The following is a 21781-nucleotide window of genomic DNA, read 5'->3' as shown; positions in this document are numbered from 1 at the left end:
TCTCAAAATAAAATTTTTTGAAAGACACAAACATTCAGACTCTACAGCAAAGGCAAAGGATACTGAGGTAGAAAAAATAATGGCCTCCTCAATGTCCTAATTCCTAGAGCCTATAAATATGTTTTGTTACACGGCAAAGGGGAACTAAGTTATCAGATGAAATTAAGGTGGCTAATCAGCTGATATTAAGACAGGGAGTGATATGGTTTAGCTGTGTCCCCACCCAAAATCTCATCTTGAATTGTAATACCCATAATCCCCAGGTGTCAAGGGAGAGACCAGGTGGAGGTAATTGAATCATGGGGGCAGTTTCCTCCATGCTATTCTTGTGATAGTGAGTAAGTTCTCGTGAGATCTGATGGTTTTATAAGGGGCTCTTCCCCACTTCATGTAGCACTTCTCCTTCCTGCCTTGCTTTCCCTTCACCTTCCACCATGATTGTAAGTTTCCTGAGGCGTTCCCCAGCCACGCTGAACTGTGAGTCAATTAAACCTCTTTCCTTTATAAATTATCCAGTCTTAGGCAGGTATTTACAGCAGTATGAAAATGTACTAATACAGGGAGATTATGCTGGATTATCCAGGCAGGGCTGATGTAATCAGAAGGGTCCTTAAATGTAGAAAAGGGAGGCAGAAGAGTCAGTATCAGAGTGATGCAGTAGGAGAAAGAAAAGCCATGGCTTGAAAAGCCATGGCTGGGTTTGAAGATGGAAGGGGTCACAAGTCAAGGAATATAGGTAGCCTTTAGTAGCTAGAAAGGGCAAGAAAATGAATTCTCTCTGGAACTTCCAGAAAGGAATGAAGGCTGCTGACAGCTTGATTTTAGCCAAGTGAAACCCATCTTAGATTTCTGACCTCAAACTTGAAGATAATACATTTGTCTTGTTTTAAGCCATTAATTTTATGGTAATTTGTTACAGCAACAATGAATAAACTAATATGGGTGTGGAAAACTCTTCATAAAGGAGGAAATATAAATAGTTCTTGAACATATAAAAAGATGCTAAACCTTCATTTACAATAATTAAAATTAGACAGATTAAAAAGGCCACAAAAATCTTAAAAAAGAACAAAGTAGGAGAGCTTATAATGCTAGATAACAAGATTTATTATAAAGTTACATTAATCAAGCTGGTGTGCTACTAGTACACAAAAGGAAAAACAAACTAATAAAAAAGAATCTAAAAGCACATTCACATATACATGCAGTCTCTTGATTTATAACAAAGATGCCTCCACAATTCAATGGTAAAAAATGAACTTTTCAATAAATGGTTCTAAATGTTTTAAAAAACTAATTTGAGATGGATTTTAGGACTAAATACAAAAGGCAAAATAATAAAGCTTCACAAAGAAAACATAGGAGAATACTTTCATGATCTTGGAATGGGTAAAAATGTCTTAAATAGGCCACATATACCTCAAATCATTAAAGGAATGGTCAATAAACTGGACTTCATTAAAATAAATATTCACCAAAAGAACAATTAAGAAAGTAAAAGAGTAAGCCACTGGCTGGGAGAAGATGTTTACAATACACATATTCAACAAAGGACTGGAATCTACAAGATATAAAGGATGCCTACAAGTCACTAAGAAAAGCATAGACAAAAACCCAACTTAAAACGATGGGCAAAGGCTTAAAGTCTTTGGATTTGACAAAAGAAGCCATCCAAATTGCCTATAAGCATACAAAAAGGTACTCCACATCATTAGTTATGAGAGAAATGCAAATTAAAATCAGTGAGATTCCATACTGCACATTCAACAGAATTGCCTAAATCTATAAGATAGAAAATATCTGGTGGGAGTATAGGACAAATGGAACTATCATATTGCTGGTGGGGGTGTAAATTGGTGCAACTACTTTAAACAGTTGCGCAGTATTTACCAATTATAAACATGAACTAGAATTCCTAGTCTTAATCATGCACCCAAGAGAAATAAATGTACATGTCTACCAAAAGGCATGTATAAGAATGTACATAGCATCCCCAAACTGGAAACAACCCAAATGTTCAACAGTTAAATGGTTAAGTAAGTTGTGATATAGTTATACAGTAGAATATTACCGAGCATTATGAAATTACTGCTGCACACAACATGAATGATTCTTATAGACACAATGTGTTGAACAAAAGAAGTCAAACACCATTCATATGAAGTCCAAACAAAGGCATCTTTGGAGATAGAAGTCAGAAGAATGGTTACCTCTGGGGATGGGTTATAGGCAGAGATGGAGCGTGAACTAGTCTTCCAGGGTGCTGGAAATGTTCTATATCTTACTCTGGGTGGTGTTTTCTTAAGTATATACATATGTAAAAATTCATCAATCTGAACCCTTAAGATTTGTGCACTTTACTGTATATTTTATACTTCAACTTTAAAAGATAAACAAAAACTACCCTGAGTAGTTGCTTACCTATCAGACTGGCAAAAATCCGAGTTTCTTAACATATCCTATTAGGGAGACTGCAATAAATAAGTACCCTTATACATTGCTAGCAGGAGTGAAAAATGGCATAGCCCCTATGGAGGCCAATTTTGAAGTACATTGCACAATTACAAATATATTTATACTTTGACACAGTAATTTCACTTCTAGGAACTTACCCTGTAACTATACTCTCCTACACATGAAATAACATATATAGAAGGTCATTCATTATAGTGTTGCTTAAATAACAAAAGACTAGAAATTACATAAATGTCCATGAACAGGGCACTAGTTAAATTTATCAAGGTACATAGGAACATTGGAATATTAAATAACTGTTATAAAAAAAAAAAGAGCTAGGACAGCTTTTATACTGATATGGAAAGACCTCCCAGAAAAATCGTGGAGAAAAATCAGGCACTGAGAAATGAGCATAGTATGCTACCATTTATGTAAAAGGCAGGATAAAAACATATCTTAGTATTCACTTACATATGTAAAAGGACACTAGAAGGATACAGAAGAAACTAGTAACACGCTTTAGCTGCACATGTGGTAGAAGGGTTTTGGGGAACTGGAGAGAGGGAGATAGCACGGAAGGGAGTTTTTCATTTCAAACACTGAAACAAAAAGATGAAATACTCCTCTCTGGTGGCTTTAAAAACAGGCCAGACCATCACCAGTCTGCAGGAAGGCAGCATCGGGTAGTAGTCCACAGGCTCTGAAATTAGAGGCGTGGGTAAAAAACCTAACACACAAATTCTTCCTACTTGCGTGACCTGGGCAGGGTAAATTGCTCACCTTCAGCTTCATTTTCCCTTACCTAGAAGATGGGATTAACCAGAGTACCAGCTTATCAATTTGCTGTGAGGATTAAATGGGATGAGATAGGTAAAGTATTTACATTCTGCCTATCTTGTTGTGCATAGAAACATACAAGTCTGTATGTGCCTCTAAGCTCTCTACAAGGCCCTAGGGTTTGGAGATATCACCTCTCAAAGGAATATCCAGTGCCAAAAAAAGTTATTTCTTTATATTCCTATTAAGTTCTTACATGAAATTGCTTGATAGTTTCATGCCAAGGTCAGATGTTCCGCCATACATATTATAAAGGTACAATGGTTCAACAGTTGAAAATCATCTGTGAAATGAAAAAAAAATCTATGCATATATTATAGCTCCAATTTAGTAAAAGAATTGGCTCTGCTTGGAGGAGGAGGAGGCATCACACTTCCCTGCCAATAACCAACCCTTTAACAATGGCTGTCTGGCAAGCCTGAGTGCTCCAGGAAAAGGCCACCAATAAAATCCTTCCAAGGTCTGCGTGGAGCAGGGAGAGAGGAAACGCAGTCAGCTCTTTTTCCTCCGCAGGAAGGGAAGACAAAACTGCACATCAGGGGAGAAGGCAAACAAATTGCCAATTCAAGCCAAAATAAGCTGCTCCTGATGGAAGCACAACAGCTGGAGCCAATTCATCCAGACACAGAGGTGAGGGGCCTGAAAACAGAGCTGGATCTGAGGACCCTGCCTCTGAAAGGCAGGGATCTTCTCAGCAAGTGATGGCCACGTGCCCTCATTTCACCTCAGCCTATGCCCACAAATGGGAGTTAGCCAGTGAGCTTTGTCAGATGCGGAAAGAAATCCTAGGTGGAAAGGAAGAAAGCGAATTAGTGAAGCAGCCAAGTGGACAAGCACCTGTGGAGCACCTATGACATGGCAGGTACTGAGCATGCACTTGACATACATATGCCACTGGGAAGAACAGCTTCTGGGAGTGGGTATCAGGGTGTCGATTTTACAAATGAGGAATCAGGCTCGGTGAGGCAGAGTGATTGTACAAGGCACATAGGTAGAGAATGCCCAAGCCAGCCATGGTCAATGGCCTCAGCTCTCTCTTTTCTGATTGTCACCTGAGTCTCTCTATGCTCAGCTCCAACAGTTCTTAGTCTAAAGCAGGAACTCATACCACTTCACCATTCTGTCTAGCCAAGGGGGCACCTGGTGGCAAAGACAAAACATGTCAAGAGAAACTTAATTGGAAAACTAAGGAAGTAACTAAACCAAATTTCAAAAGAAGTGGAACAAAGAAACCCAGAAGCACATAAAGCAGCAGAGTAAAATTTCCATCTTCGCAAGAAACTGAAATGTGGCTTCCATGGGGCTTGCCTCAGGCTGGAACATGCAGGGCCTGAGTTCCTGTCTGGGACAATGAATAGCAGAATCCTGTCTTTGAACAAATCTGGGCTAGCAGTGTTTCCAGGGCTGTTTGGATGTGCAGATTCCCCAATGGGAACCCCAGGCTCCAGTTTACAAATCTATCCTGCAGCTATGCTGAGATCTTGCCATGGACCCTGATATCCAGGCTGGGAAAGACACTTCCTTCTCTAGCTCCTGAGGTTCCTATCCTGGCCTCAGGCTTATAATTATTTCCTTCCTTGAGGTCTTAATATAGAATAATAATAATAATAGCAGCTAACATTTACTGAGTCTTTACTTTTGTGTTAGGCACTGTTCTCAGCACTTTACCTAACAACCTTATGAAGTCAATAATAATATATCCCAGATGAGGTGATCAAGACACAGAGAAGGTAAGTCACTTATACAGGTTACACAGCTCGTAAGTGGAGGAGACAGCTGTACTATTTACTGCAGTAACTGTAGGACCAGTTCAAACCAATTAATCACTGCTTAAGTTACAGGTAATGCAGAGCCAAAGTTACCTGGCATGCTCAGGAGAAAAGCTTTAGCAACCTAATTGTTACCATCACCAGTCTGGCCAACCAGCTGCACTGGCATTACCTGGGATTAGTTTAAAATGCCACAAAACCTTGACCCACTCCCAGGTTGGGGAGATTGATTTGAGAGTTGCCTCCCTGTCTCCTTGTCAGTTGACTCACAATAAAGCTTTTTTCTTTTCTCAAAGCTAGTGTCACAGTATTTGCTTCTGTGTGCACTGGGCAGTGAGCCCATTGCTCAGGTAACACTGCTACTTATCTCTATGACCTGTTTAACCCATTTAACCTCTGAGCCTGTTTTGTCTCTAAAGCAGATACAACAAATATACTTTGAGGAATTGTTTCCATTAACCCAAGACAGAGTAGGTTCTCAATCATGTCCTTTCACCATTCTCTGTTTCACCTCCCTTTCCAAGTTGATTCATCTGTCACACACTCATTAGACATTAAGGTTGCTTCTACCCTTGGGCAAAGTTTGATTGATTTATGTTATCTTCTAGTCTATTCTATAACTATTTTGTGCCTTTTACATGTGGGACACAGCACCAGGCACTGAAGGGCTAGAGTTCAGGAAATGAAACTGAAGGCAGGGAAATCCCTCTAAAGTAGGCAAAGGCAGTAGGGTTGAGGGGAGGAGCTCAACCCACGGGAAACATGGCTTTAAGCTGGTGGGAACTCTTCTTCACCTGCAACTTGTCTCCCTCGTGCTGGCCTGCTGGCAGGGCTAACAGGCAGCTTCTTGTAGCTTCCTGTTTCAAAGCCTGCACCCTGCAGAGCACCCACTCAGGGCCTCATTCCTCCAGTGATGGAGAGCTTCTTGCTCCTGGCTGGCAGGCAGGTACATACGTGCAGAGCCCTGTGCCTGCACTCACCTTTCCTGACTCTGAAACCATTATTCAGCAGTCTGTGAGCCAGGTCCCAGGCACTGGGGATACAATGGAAAATAACAGGTCTGCCCTCAAGTGCTCACCAGCATGCCCTATTCTCCCACTGCCTCTGACGGCCTCCACACAGGTAACACGGGACACATCTTTCCAGAATGTCATTGTTTCTCTCCCAACAAAGAAATATTTCACTAGAACAGTTACACTAACAAGTATTTCTCCCCTCCCCCTACCCAACCAAGAGAAAAGAGAAACCAAAGGAATTTATATCTGCCAGGTATTTCACATAAATTATCTCACCTAATCACAATAATCCTGAAAGGAGGAATGATTATCCCCATTACAAAGATAAGAATATGGACGCTCACACAGTGATGGAACCGGTTTGAATCAAGGCTGTCTGCACAGTCTTTGCTCCTTCTACAGCCCCAGGCTGCCTACATCAGCTCAGCCTGTCACTTTGCTAGCTCTGACCCATTCCTTCATCTGGATTTTGTGCTTTCACAAATTTAGATTCCCTGCAATCTTCTTGTTTGTGTTGGTCCCAGGGGAAGCCGACCTCTCCCAGTCCAGTGATAGCAGTAGCAGCAATGTCCTAGGCACTGCCTTTGACTCTTTGATTAGCTTGTCTTAATTACAACCAGGCTGAAGCAGTTCCGGTATAAAGTATCTGGTCCTGCTGCAAAGCATGCAGGTTTGCTGTTACATTTTCTAGCTCCTTCTCTAACTCCAGCCCCTGTTACTCCCCACCTCCTCTGCTGTCCTTGGTTCTGCCTCTTTGTACATCATATTTGGACCTGCAAAGTAGTGCTTCACACTACTGCCACCCCAGGCAGCCAAGCCAGTCTAGCTCAACTCAGAAAAGAACGTGTGAGTCTCTGCTAAGAGCCACGCACTGCTTTAGGTGCTGTGAATAGGCAATAAATGAGGAAAACACAAGGGCCTCACCTGGTAGAAGTTCAAAGTTAGAAGCTAGGAGACAGGAGTGGCCAGGAACAGAAATTATTGACAGAAGTCAGTCAGTGGTGGGGTTGTAACAAAAGTCCTAAAATATCAGAGCTGGAGGGAAACTTGGTTTTCTGTTTTAACGTCTCCATTTACAGCTGGGGAAACTAAAGCCCAGAGGAGGGCAATTACTTTAACACATAACACCAGGTAATAACAACAAACATTACCAAAGTCCCTACTAGGAGTTAAGTGCCATTCTGTGTACTTTGCATATCTTAACTCGTCCCTTCAACAACACTATGAGGTAGGCACTATTGCCCTCCCCATTTTAAAGATGAGCATAGAGAAGTCAAATACCTTGTCCAAGTTCACATGGCTAGTAAGTAGAAGTCTGTACTGAACTCAGGCAGTCTGGCCCTACACTGCAGTCTCTTTAACTTACTGTGAGATGGAAACTGAGTCTACCTGTGGAAGTAATGAGAAGGCTTCTTGAATGAATAGATCTAATTATGAAAACACTAAACTGTGATTATCCAGGGCCAACTAAGAGGAAGCCTCTATTAACCAGAGGTTTGAGTCCAGCTGGGAGCTCCTGAGTGCCACTAAATACAAGGCAGCGAGGGCAGTGAGCAGAGCCGCATATTTCCAAAGAAAGAGCCAAACCAATAGGAAAGAACTTTTGAATGGGGATTTATTCAAAAAACCAGAAGCAGTCCAATCATTCTTCCTTTTTATGTCTGGCTTTCTACACATGATGCCCCTCAGCCTGTGAGTTCTTTAATATGCTCAAATGCCACTTCCCAGGCAGGGAGACCAGCTCAGGTACCTTAAAAAGATGCTCAATGATATGAATTCAAATATTCAGAAAAGGAGCTTCTAGTAAACCCTTGGTCAACCAAAGATTTCCATTTTCCCCAATCTCCCCTAAAACATGCATGAGCACACGCACCATGGCTTTTGGTGAACCAAAAGTCTTCTCCAATTCTGCCACATGACTTTCAGAAGAAACAGTTTTCAGTATAAAAATTACTCACCAATTACTGCCAAATTATGCTCTGAGCCACAAGAGACCTGTAAAAAAAAAAAAAAAAAAAAAAAAAGAAAATGGATAGATATTTCAGTCAGTATATTTTATAATCATAGTTCTTTTCTAATGACACTAACATCCATTTTTGGCAAAATTTAGGAAGGAAATAGAAAGAAGCATCACATACAAAAGTTAAGACTGTAATTACAACACATTCACAGCTACGTAAAAAGAGAAAATAAAGAAATATAGAATGGAAAGTCATCAGATATTAAAGTTGTCTTTAGCTAGTGAGACCATGAGTAATTTTTTAAATCCTTTCTTCCTTTTACTTTTTGTATTTTTCAAACTTTCTATAACGAGCATATGTTACTGTAAAAATGGAAAGATAAGGCAATAAAGATAACAGTTTTTGAAAACTGAACTAAAAAGACCATCACTCTCATATGGACTGATAAAATGAGCAAAGAATTCAGTGGAAACAGACTGGTCCGTGGAGAAATGTTTGACTTTTTCTCATCTGTCCACTATCCCTTTCACCTACCAGCCACACAAACTATCTGTAGTTCTTTCAACATGTCATGTTCTCTCACACCTCTAGCCCCTTGCACATGCTTGTTCCTCTACCCAGAATGTCCTCTCCTCTACTGCATACCTAAAAAATTTCTACTTATCCTTTAAAATCTCAAAGTATCTACTAAGACTCCTTTGCTGTTGCGTCTAGGCAGACTCAGGTACACCTGTCCTTATGCCCGTAAATGTACCCCCACCGTAGCAACCATCTTGTTGCCTTTTATCATTGTTTCCTGTTCTTATGAGACTACATGTATTCTGAGAACATGGTTGAGTCTCATTCACCTCTGTATTGCACGGATGGATTGGACAAGGCCTGGGACTCAGTTAACATCTGCTAAATGACGGAATGAATGAAAGAACAAAGTACATAAAAGAACAAATACTTAATACATAAAAGACAGTTTTTGGCTTTCTGAATGCAGGATTTGCAACGAGTGAGAGATACTTCTTGCCCTTCAGTCTCCATATGTCTCAACCGCTAGCAGGAGGAAGTGACTGGGAATACAAAGGCATAAATGGTTCCCTAGGACTAATTAAGAGGAGCTCTGGACTTTGGAGAATTATCCTGTGACCTTTATCAGGATACTCACTTTAGCTCTTTGCAACAGGAATGTTTCAAGTACTCTGGAATGTGAATGCTGGAAGGGCCCTGGAGATACCCTACATTATGAGGAGAAGATGGAGGCTCAGGAGGGAGAAATAACTTACCGCAGGTCCCAGGCAAGTCTGTGACAAAACTAAGACTAGAGCCACCACTCTATCCTCTACTTCTATGAAATCAACTTTTTAAATCCACATATGAGTGATTCCTTATTGAATGAGATCATGTGGTATTTGTCTTTCTGTGCCTGACTTATTTAACTTAAAGTAATGTCTTCCAGGTTCATCCATGTTATTATATATGACTACAGTTAATATATCAGATTCTTAAAAAATGCTGAAAATAGATTTTGTTTTCTCACCACAAAAATGACAACTATGTGAAGTAATATATGTTAATTAGCCAGTTTAGTCATTCCACAATGCATACATATTTCAAATCATGTTGTATACAGTAAACATATACAATTTTATCTGTCAATTAAAAAAATAAAATAAAATAAAAAACTAAGACTAGAGTCACTCTGATTCCCTTAATTCTCCCACAAGTTCCTTTGGTAGTGTTTCTCATTCTTTCCCAGTGAAAACCACTTGTAAGTAATATTCAATGGTTCTTAGCGCAGGCCCCTGACAGCGTAGCTCAAAAGGCATTTGAGTATTAGAAGCCAATCTGCATATTCATAGGTGAGAAATGGCAGCAAGGTTCCCTAGGCTTTTTCCTGTGTAGAAGCTGTGCTTCCCAGATCCCAGTTTCCAAAGGGAAAAGGTTACGCACACTTAAGTGGACTCCCTGACAGTGCTTATTTGCCAGTAAGTATCTCCAGGTTGTTTAGTCTCTGAGCTCCTTTGAGGCTGGCTCTGTGTCTGATTGACCTGAGGGCTCCCACTATGCCTCACTCAGGACCATATACACAGCACAAGTTCATTATATGCTTCCTGGCTGTAATGAGGCTGGTTCCCTAGGTCTGTTACAGGAAGCTATTTAGATTGAAGAATTGGAAAAAAACTCAGATGTCTAACAATTGGGAAATGCTTATGTAAATTATGGTAGAGCCACCAGATGGACTAATATGCAGCCTTGGAAAATGATGCTTATAATAAGAAAATATTCATATGAAAAATTACATTAAAATTGTATATATAATATGATTTCAACTCTGTAACAAAGTGTGAATAAGAATGACTGGAAGGAGATACAACAAAATGTTAACAATGAGTATGATTTTTCTTTTTCTTTTTTTCTAAACTCTGAATTTTATAAACAATTTTTATAATTAGGAAAAAATCTATTAAAAATAAGAAAAAATAAGTGTAATGCAGTTACCACCATGGAGGAAAAAAACCCACCTGGGTATAAAATATACATGTCATAAAATCAGGAATGTTTAGAAGTAGTGGGGGAAAAGGATTTGAAGGAAATTTAAATTACAAGGGTAGCTGCATCATGGTGGTAAGATTGTAAGATATTTTTTCTACTATTCTCTATTTTCCAAATATTATTTAACTGTGGTGGCAGTAGTAGTGGTGGCTGGGGCAACAGTAACTATAGGAATTAAAGTCAGTATATATTGAGGATTCATATGTGCCAGGTGTCATGCCAAGGTACTTTATAAACATTATCACATTTTAGTCATTACGACAATCTTTTCAGGTAAGTTCTACTTTCTTATTTTAGACATAAGGAGACTGAGGCTCATACATATTAAATGGTCTTCACAGCTAGACAAGTGGCAGCAGCAGATCTAAAACCCAGGTCTGCCTGATCTCCAAGCTAGTGTTCTTTACTGCTATATCATGTTATCTTTGCTATTGTTTTAAAGTTATTTTATTTTACAAAATGCAGAAAGAGAAAAGCCCTACTTCTGACTGCCGGGGTTCACCCTGGGGCTGTGACTGTAGAGCTGACCAGCCTTGAGGACCGGGGTTTCCAGAAACAAGCCATTGACAAATGTCAGTATCAGACAGCACATTAATGAAAGAGACAGTGATGAATGGATTTTGTCAAACCAATGTAGAGCTTGAAGCTCAAAGTTCCCCACTGCTTCTTGCTGTCTGTGTGCTGGCATAGAGGTCAGGCAACTGAACACCACAGGCCGCAAAATCCCAGTGTTATACTCCCTCAGTGAAACTGTATCAATGACCATATGCTTCATAATGCTCCTGTCTGCATCTACCCACTGCTCAGTTGCAGGCAGCTTTCTAGAAGACGCTATTAACAATGGCAATGCGCCCAGGAGAAAAGAGATTCAGGACCGGGAAACTAGGTGAGTCCCAGGTCCTCCCCTTTCTGGCTCTGAGACCTAAAGGGCAAGGTATCTGACTTGACCTCTTGGGCCTCAGTGTTCTGAGGTGTAAAAAGTAAACAGTGTCTTCCCTGCCTGCCTTACAGAATTGCTAGAGGACAAATGAGACAATTTATCCTCTTACAGCCATGCATCCCACCTTCTTCAAGCACAAATCTGACCATGTCATGCCCATGTATAAAACCTTCACAGGATTCCAGCGTTGGTAGGGTAAAGCCTAAAACATCTTACAAGGCCCTCATGAGTAGGTCCCTGTTTACCTCTCTGGCCTCATTTCCTCCCTCTGCTACTCAGAACCCTCAACCCAAATAACATAATCCTTTTGTTCTATTCACATCACATTACTTTTTCTCTAAGAACATGATGCAGTTTCAGGCCTTTATGCATGCTATGCTTCTTGCCTGAAATTCGCTTTCTCCCACTGTCTACCAAGGTAAATCTTTTAAGACTGCTCAGTTGGGTGTGGTGGCTCACATGTGTAATCCCAGCACTTTGGGAGACCAAGGCGGGGGGGATCACTTGAGGTCAGGAGTTCAAGACCAGCCTAGCCAACATGGTGAAACCCCGTCTCTACTAAAAATACAAAAATAATTGGTGGGGCATGGTGGTGGGTGCCTGTGATCCCATCTGCTCAGGAGGCTGAGGCAGAAGAATTCCCTGGACCTGGGAGGTGGAGGTTGCAGTGAGCCAAGATCACGCCACTGCACTTCAGCCTGGGCAATGGAGCAAGACTCAGTCTCATAACAAAACAAACAAAAAAAAAGACTGCTCAAACAGTCTTTACCTCCTGGTAAAGCCTTCCCTGACTTCTTCAGGCAGAGCCAGCTGCCCCACCCTGGCTATTCCCACAGCGCTATGTATCATGGCCCTTATCACACTACAATGTCTGTTCACAGACTGTGCGTGTTAGGTTCTCTGTCTCTCAGACATCCAGAAGACTGCCTGCTCAGTAGTGTTTCTGCCACAAAATCTAAGTGTAGGTCATGGGGGTGAGGAGGTGGCAGTGCAAAGAGAAGGGACTCAGGGAAGGTATATGATCCCAAAGCAAGTATGAGCAGCAGTGTGGCCAATCCAGTCCAATTGGAGACTGACCCTGACATGCACAATGCGGGCAAGAAGGAGACAGCATTAGAAGGATACAGCATGAAGATGCTGGGGGCACTGAAAGCAGAGAAGGGTTCTTCTGGCAACTCCAGCACAGCAAAGCACAGAAGACTATAACAGAAGTCAGTTCTAGGAAACAGGACCCCACTATAGAAAAATCAGGTTCCAGCTTGCTGACTGGGGCCTTCTGGAGAAGGGGGACACAACTCCCCAAGAGTAAGGGGTGAGAAGCAAAGGTGGTTGTGGAGAGCTGCTCTGTCTTAATGCTTCCCAGACATGAGAGAGGTCTGCTCTGTTCAGGGACCTCAGCCCGCAAAGTCAGAGCTGCAAAAAACAAATTCCAAACCCCCACTGCCACAGGGATAAGATCTCCCATCCACCCACCAGGTTAGACTTCATCAGTTCTTGCAAGGCCAGTTAAAACTTTCCTAGGGGTGGGGTCTTAGAAAATACAGCCGGACCAGGGCAAGAGCTGACTAATAGTATGCTCAGTAAATACATGCTGAATGCATTAATGAGTTAAACAAATGAAAAATTTAAGCAAAAATTTGATGAATGTGAAAATGTTTGCCAACTGTTGGATGTGAGTACTTTGGTTCTCAACAGTACAGTTGTACCTGTTTGTAAAAACAGCTGACTGGCTCTTATAGAATACTTACAGGCCAGGCACTTGGCTAACTACTTTACCTATATTATCTCATACAGACTTATACAAAACCTAAGATATTCTTTTGTTACAACCATTTTACAAATGAAGCTGCTGGGGTTCAGAGAAGCCAGGTAACCTGCCAAGTGTTTCGCAGCTAGCGGAGGTGTAGGATTCTGTGATCCTTCAGGTTCAAGCTTTCTTCCTCAAAACGGTATGTACCCTTCCTTTTCTCATATAAGATGGAAATAAACTACCCATCCAGTTCCCTTACATCTGGCAAGCCCAGTGCCAGGGATGTAAGGCTGGGAGAGCCCTAGATTTACACAGCCCAAACAACATCCTGACTGGGGCTAGGAGGGCCCACCTCTGGAAAGATCAACGAGCTGTTTCCAGGGATATTTCTTAAGGGGAATGGCTGCAAAATGGCAACAAAGTTCTGTCGCCTGCCCTCCTCATGGATATCCCTTGGTGAGAGAACGCCGCCCGATTGTTCAAATCTGAATATTCTAAATGGGGAAATCGGGGCACAGAAGACTGGGGTGGGAAACGAACACTGGGTTGTGGACCAGAACTCAGGGTCAGGTACTCCAAGGAGAGGAAATGAGGCGAGGTCAGCCCCATGCCACCAGCCAGGGCCCGCTTCCCTCTACCGGAGAGTGGTAGCCAGCCGCGGCCCAAAGGCCACCAAGGGTGCTAGGTGGACAGCGAGGCCTGCCGACTGGTTCTCGCCCTGCGCCAATGAGTCCGGGTGCCTTCAAGTGCTTTGGCAATGGGGCGTACGTGCGGAGATGCGTGATGGCCAGGGTGGAAGGGAAGTAACAGGGTTTAGGCTGGTATGGCAGTGGGCTATGCTCTGTGCCTCACTGCGAGCCCTTGGCAGGCACAGCCGCCAGGGTAGGAGAAGTGTGCCAGAAGCAGCTCCAGAATGGCAGCCCCAGCTGTCTGGGCAGCCTGCGCTGCCAGGGTTAACAGGTCAAGGGAATGGGCGTCTCGGTGCCACCTTTGCTAGAGCTCTGCCCAAACCCAGTTTCCATCTGTGTATCTCGGGGGTGACAACCAGAATTTCCAAACTATTAAACACAGTGCTTGGAAGCTGGGCACGTTTTACAGGCACACTGCAATCCAGTGAACCACAAGAGTTCCACCCCTAAGCTCAGAAATAGTCCCAACTGGGGAAGGCCACCGCGACACCAGAGAAGCAGTACAGCTGTTTGCTTCTGGAAGCACCTAGCCTTACAAAGATATCTTTAACTCTCTCTGTGGGCTTGAATTTGTATTTTATTTCATATATATGTATGAAATAAAATGAAGGCACATTGTATGTATGCCTGTGAAAAAACAGTGAGGCTTGAACTAGGTTCTGCTATCGCTATCTTCCAAAGAAGTTGGGGTGAGAAGAAAAGAGCTAAAGTTTGGTTAAGTGCCTGGATGCCAAGCATGTGACATTATAGAATTTCACTTTACCTGCAATACCTCCCATCCTCACAGCCACTCTGAGAAGTGGGAATCTGTCTCCCTACATAGCAGGCCAGCAAACCCACTCAGACCAGTTAAGTCACTGGTCCCAGGTCTGCTTTGGTGCAAAGTCTGTAAGCTAACTCACTATAGACATCGCCTCCTCCTCTTCTGATACTGGTACCACAGCATCCCTGTCACAAAGGCTCAAACTCTCAAGTGACAGTTCTAACTCTTTTCCTTATCTCTCTCCTACCCTTATATTTAGGCTGTCTCCAGATCCTGTTAATCCTGCCTTCTCAACGGTTCTCAAATCTGACTTATTTCCAGCTGCTATCATCTTAGTTTAGTCCTTTTTGCCTCAGTTTGAAGTCTCAACAACCAATGACTTGAAGCTTTCTTCTCACCATAATATCATGATCTGATCTGTTTTTGTTTTTGTTTTTAGAGACAGGGTCTTGCTCTATCACCCAGGCTGGAGTGCAGTGGTGTAAACCCAGCTCACTATAACCTCGAATTCTTGGGCTCAAGCGACCCTTCTGCCTTAGCTTCCTGAGTAGCTAGGACTACAGGTACACACCACTATGCCTGGCCAATTTCTTTTTTACTTCTTGTAGAAACAGGATCTCATCATGTTGTCCAGACTGCTTGAACTCCTGGCCTCTCAAAGTTCTGGGGTAACAGGCATGACCCACCATATGTGCATGGGCATGATCTGATTTCTTTTTAATTAAAGTTGTCACAGTTATCAAAGTCTCATTACTGTTTAACACACATTTTACCACTCCTTTCCTACATAAACCCTCCAACCCAGCAACACGAGTCTCTTTTCTGTCTCTGGAAAAATCTCTTGTTTCCCCACTTTTGTATCTTCATTTGTACCATTCTCCCTTCTCCACACCATTCTAAATCCAACCAACTCTACAAGGCCTAGTTCAAAACCTTGAGACAGTCCCCCAGATCACCTCAGCCTTTAGGAGATCTGCCTCCTCTCAATTCTCACCACTTGCCTTGACTATAGTTTGCTTTTATCAAATCTCCTTTGTGCTTTTAATAGTTTGGACATGAGTATGGGGCATGTCAGTGTGAGGTAATGCAGAGAGTTCTGGATATGGAACCAGAAAACCTGTATTTAAGTCCTGATGCCCCCCGCCCCCACTTCCTAGCCATGTGATTTTGGGCAAATCTCTTTGCCTCCTTCTCTGGCCCTCAGTTCCCTCATCTGTAAAACGCAATTCAAACAACCAGGTATACTTCACGCATCCTAACCTCTGCTATCTACAGAATAAAATTCACTTTGGGCTTGACCCCATTCTACAGATACATTTTAGGACTTATATATTATTTGAGAACATAAAAGGAGACTATAAGCATTAGGAACTGGCATAGGTTCACTATGAAGAGTTCTTCAAGCTGGGTGTGATGCCTCACACCTGTAATCCCAGCACTTTGGGAGGCTGAGGCAAGCAGGTAGCTTGAGCTCATGAGTTCAAGACCAGCCTGGGCAACATGACGAAACCCTGTCTCTATCGAAAATACAAAAAAATTAGCCTGTCGTGGTGAAGTGTGCCTGTAGTCCCAGCAAGTTGGGAGACTGAGGTGGGAGGATCATTTAACCTGGGAGGCAGAGGTTGCAGTGAGCCGAGATCATACTACTGCACCCCAGCCTGGGCAACAAAGTGAGACTAAAAGAAACAAAACAAAACAAAACAAACTTCTTCAGTCTAAACAGTTCATTTCCTTTTCCAATCGTTTACTGACAGATAAGGAGAGGGCTTGAGAAATGTCTACTGAATTAGAATATAATATACACAGTAATTAGACTATAATATATACAATTAAACTAGCCAGGCAGTCAGACTGCTTGCTTTTCCCATAGTGCCCTTCTAAGGGAATGTCTTCATCATAAATGGCCATGTTGATACCATGTGGTCCTGCTTCCTGGGGCCATACCTAATTGGACTATGGATGGACATCTGTCTCAATGTGGATTAATGCATAGATTGACCATAAGCTGTGAAATGGCTTAGTGAAGATTCTGCCTTGAAACAGTTTTAGGGAGTGAGTCCTCTAGTTGGTAGCTAGAGCAGCAGCTGGAAGAAATAGACACAAGGAAGGTTAAGATGAGGAGGAGGTACAAGCAGAGGAGTCAGAAGCAGCAGGAACAGTAAAGTGAAGCTAAGTCACCAGGATGTGAGTTCTAAAGGAAGAAGCAATAGATCCTACTGCTGAGGGCTCAAGGAGGTTTAGGCTTTTGAGTTGCCTTGGGTTCTAAATGACTTTCCCATTGTTTTTTTTTTTTTTTTTTTTTTTTTTTTTTGAGACGGAGTCTTGCTCTGTAGCCCGGGCTGGACTGCAGTGGCCGGATCTCAGCTCACTGCAAGCTCCGCCTCCCGGGTTCACGCCATTCTCCTGCCTCAGCCTCCCGAGTAGCTGGGACTACAGGCGCCCGCCACCTCGCCCGGCTAGTTTTTTGTATTTTTAGTAGAGACGGGGTTTCACCGTGTTAGCCAGGATGGTCTCGATCTCCTGACCTCGTGATCCGCCCGTCTCGGCCTCCCAAAGTGCTGGGATTACAGGCTTGAGCCACCGCGCCCGGCCCCCATTGTTCTTTTATAAGGCATTTGCTTCACCTGTTTTCCTTACTTATGCTAAAGTACAATATAGTCTTCACAATAATAATCTGCAAGTATCTTTGGTCCTTGCCGGCTAAAAACGCCTGACACGACAATACATCTGGATTTCAGTAAAGGCATGCTACTAGGTTACTTAAGTTACTCAGTACTTGTACTGAGAACAAAATGGAACCATGTGAGTTAGACAATCAAACTAAAAGACAGGCAATTAATAGATTCAGGCCAGGCAAACATCCTATGGCAGGCTTCTCAAAAAAAATTTAACCCTTTCCCTAGTGGCCATGATAGGTTAAAATTAAAAAGACTGCCAACACCAAGTACTAACGAGGATGTGAAATAACTGGAACTCTCTTACACTGCTGATGGGAGTGTAAATTCAACAACTGCTTGGAAAAACTGTCTGGCAGTAGCTACTAAAGCTAAACATATATATGGACACCCAAGTACCCAAAATAAATTATTGCTTACTTCTACCAAAAGGCATGTACAAGAATGTTCATAGCAGTTTTATTCATAATAAAAATGAAATAACACAAATATTCATCATCAGTATAATAGATACAATGTAGTTCATTCAGAATACTTTACAGCAGGGGTCCCCAACCGCCAGGCTGCAGACTGGTAACATTCCCCGGCCTATTAGGAACCAGGCCACACAGTAGGAGGTAAGCAGCAGGCAAGGGAGGGAAGCTTCATCTGTATTTACAGCTGCTTCCCATTGCTCACATTACCATCTGAGCTCCGCCTCCTGTCAGATCAGCAGTGGCATTAGATTCTCATATGAGCGTGAACCCTATTGTGAACTGCACGTGGGAGGGATCTAGGCTGCGCAATCCTTATGAGACTCTAACTAATGCCTGATGATCTGAGGTGGAACAGTTTCATCCTGAAACCATTCCATCCCCACCTCTTCCAGGAAACCGGCCCCTGGTGTCAAAAAGGTTGGGGACTGCTACTTTACAGCAATGGAGGAAAATATTGATATTCACAACATAAATAAATCTTTAAGAATGATAATATGAAACCCAAAAGTAGGCAAAACTGATTTCAAATAAATAATATAACTGCTCTTAAGGGGGTCAGAGTAACTCCTGAACATAGTACTTTGACTAAATAACTTCTGTTTACAAACAAAATGCAAAAAAAAAAAAAAAAAAAAAAAAAAAAATTAACTACTTTGTAGGTTATTTTCTTTCACTGCATGGGTGTATCAATTCTGAAAGTATTTTGTATATATTGTGGGACCATGCAAATAAGGAAATAAATGAATGTTGCTGGGAGCCAGAATGCTCACTGTAGTTGAAGGAAACACAAATATAGAATGAGAGAAGGCAAAGAGAAACCCTGTGGATATCAGGTTAGAATTAGAGTTTTCAGTATGAACTCAGAGTTTTACACACACACACACACACACACACACGGGTTGAGTTAAACCAACATGAAATTGCCTAGTAGCACTGACACCCCAGCAGCAATGAGTTTACTTGGTGCACAGACCCTGGCTTTTAAATACTATTCAACTAAGAGGGATCAGAGCTCTTTGGAGAAAAGGCTGATTCTAGGGTTGGGATGAGGAAAGAATAATTTGAGCCTGGAACATGTATTTGTACCACAAAGTAATAAAAGAGTAATGGAGACATGTCAAAAGGAAACTAGCCAGCCTGAAACAGCTCCCACTAGCTAAATCAGGGAAAACTTGAGCTCCAAAATGAATAATGACAATAGTAGATTACAGCCCATTGAATAAAATAAAAATCCACAGTACATACTGAGCAGTAAATATATATAGGAAAGCAGGGAAAGGTCTTTCTTATAGTAGGATGCCAAAAATAATAAATGTAAAAAGAATAATTGGGCTAGAAAATAGTTTTGCAATCATTAGTTAATTCAGACAAGAATCATCAATGCACGTTAAAACTACTGGGCAAAAGTCTGAAGAGTAAAAGGATATTCACATAGTCTTAAAGTATTTCTTCATAGATTACTTCTTAATTACAAAGAATAAATGGTAGCCTTATAGCAGAGAAAGGAGGCAAGCACCACCTTACACAAGAAATGTAGGTTAGCATCACTAATAATGGGCCAAACTGAGATCAGGTGCCCCCTCACATGATGCATTAAAGACAGACACAACATCACTTATTTAGTATTCCTGCCAAAAGTGTGTAAGTGAAATGTAATCATGAGGAAAAATCAGATAAAACCAATTGGGGGACATTATATACAAAACAACTGTCCTGTACTCTTAAAAAATGTCAATGTCATAAGAGATAATGAAAATCTATTCCAGAATAAAGGGGGCAAGGAGACATGACAACTAAATGCAATATATGATCCTGAACTGGATGCTAGATCAAAGTGAAGAACTGTCATAAAAGATATCGTTGAGACAACTGGAAAAATATACAGAAGCTCTGTAGATTGGGTAAGAGTATTCTATCAATGTTAAATTATTTTAAAAAGAGAAAGGACACAAATGTGGCAAAATGTTAATACATTCTGTGTCTGGGTGAAGGGATTTGTGGAATTCTTTGTGTTATTCTTGCAACTCTTCCTTGAGTTTGAAATCATTACAAAATAAAAAGTTAAGCAAAATTAATCTGTGGTGAAAGTTTAGAATAATGGTTATTTTGGGATGGGTATATCCAGGAGGCTTACTGAAGTGCCTAATTTGGGTGATTACATGGGTGTATACACATATAAAAGGTCACTGAGTTGAATATTTAAGATTTAATCATTTTACTGTATGTGAGTTACACTTCAACCAAAAAAAAAGCAAAAAAACAAGGATAGCTTCCTTCTTAAGCCTAAGTGAGGAAAGTGGCCAAGCATCAGAGCCTACATGAGAAAAGTGGCTAAGAAGGGGCAGCAAGGGCCCAGTGGAGGTTCAGAGCCTGGCTGGACAGCTGTGGCCTGCTGGGGAAGCAACCTGTGCAAGGAAGGTAGTCAGCAGGACTGTGGTGCAATGGGTTGGTTTCATACAGGAGAACTGAGCAAGTCAGTAAATGTACTGAAGATAACGGGAGCCAGGTTGCTCATAGTCAGGGAAGTGAATTACAACTGAAGGAGCGAGATATAGAAGGAACTCTGTAGTGTTGCATTATAACTTCAGACACTGGTGTGAACTCATTGTTTTCAAGGTAGACACAGAAATAGAAACAAATATATATAGAAAAGTAGCGCTGTGTGTGTGTGTCTGTGTATGCACAAACTCACGTTTTTCTCACGTTTTCTCTCACATATTTTCTCAGCTTTGTCCACTGAGAGAGCCTGTGAGCAGCAATCTCCAATGATATAAGCACATCCAGACCTGAGACTGATGAACTGATTGATTTTTTGTAGAGACAAGGTCTTACGATGTGGCCCAGACTGGTCTCAAACCCCTGGGCTCAAGCGATCCTCCTACCTCCCAGCCTCCCAAAGTGTTGGGATTACAGGCATGAGCCACTGTGCCCAGCTGACTTTTATTTATTTTATTTTTATTTTTTTTGAGACAGAGTCTTGCTCAGTTGTCCAGTCTAGAGTGCAGTGGCGCAATCTCGGCTCACTGCAAGCTCTGCATCCCGGGTTCACACCATTCTCCTGCCTCAGCCTCCCGAGTAGTTGGGACTACAGGCGCGCACCACCACGCCCGGCTAATTTTTTGCATTTTTAGTAGAGATGGGGTTTCACCGTGTTAGCCAGGATGGTCTCGATCTCCTGACCTCATGATCCACCTGCCTCGGCCTCCCAAAGTGCTGGGATTACAGGCGTGAGCCACTGTGCCCGGCCTGACTTTTATTTCTAAAAATCATTCTCCACTAAAAATTATTGTTGGAGAAATGGCTGATTCTAGGACTGAGGCAGGGAAAGTACAAGGTGAACCTGTAGCATCTTGTATCAGAGAGCAAAAAAAAGTGCTCAAAAAATGATGGAGGTATGTCAAATGACACAGAAGCAAACTTGAAGGAGTTCCCACTGGCTAAATATAAGACAAATTGAGCATCAAAATAAATAATGATACTCATTGGAATATAAGCCAGAGACTGAAACAGAAATCTTCCTACGTGAAGCTCTTACCTAGAGGCATCTTGTGGTATACCAAGGAATGTGGCCCTCAATTTGGCCTACCTAAACTTCTGATCAACAAATAGGATCAAGACTGAAGGTTTGCTTACTAAATACACAGAATTTATAATGCTGGTAGAGACAGCCAGTACCTTGGATGGAATGCTCTGGACTCAAAGAGATGAACAAGTAGAAACACAAAGGTTATAATTTAAAATGTGAATTCCTACACTCAGTTTCAAAAAATAAGTTGTAGAGATGTAGAATTGGCAAGAAATAACTAAAGAGCATTTCTTGTGAAAAAAAATTCATACTTGCAATTTGAGTCAGCAATGTGACATAGCTTCTCAAAAAATAGGATCCTGGGCCGCATTACATTTT

General features: G+C 41.8%; 1 protein-coding gene across 22 annotated transcripts in view; it reads right to left on the bottom strand.

The window, feature by feature from the left end:
• SERGEF (secretion regulating guanine nucleotide exchange factor) overlaps positions 1-21781 on the bottom strand; it is a 233462-nt gene that overhangs the window by 82246 nt on the left and 129435 nt on the right. For 7 of the 22 annotated variants that reach the window (XR_012093619.1, XR_012093595.1, XR_012093580.1 and 4 more), the window contains one exon: positions 8038-8074. The exons of 9 other annotated variants lie outside the window; for them this stretch is intronic. Coding sequence is in view for 8 of the 13 variants with exons in the window: in XM_008005203.3 (XP_008003394.2) it covers positions 8038-8074 (37 nt within the window). In the remaining 5 variants the exon portion in view is untranslated. Of the gene's footprint in view, positions 1-3490; positions 3578-3650; positions 4435-8037; positions 8075-21781 lie in introns of those variants that run through there. 6 more of the 22 variants (XR_012093581.1, XM_073017866.1, XR_012093586.1 and 3 more) reach the window with 5 other exon arrangements.

The sequence above is a fragment of the Chlorocebus sabaeus genome, chromosome 1, assembly GCF_047675955.1.
Source record: "Chlorocebus sabaeus isolate Y175 chromosome 1, mChlSab1.0.hap1, whole genome shotgun sequence".
Classification (NCBI taxonomy): domain Eukaryota; kingdom Metazoa; phylum Chordata; class Mammalia; order Primates; family Cercopithecidae; genus Chlorocebus; species Chlorocebus sabaeus.
The sequence above is the reverse complement of the archived record's forward strand: the minus strand, read 5'-3'. Positions and strand labels throughout refer to the sequence as shown.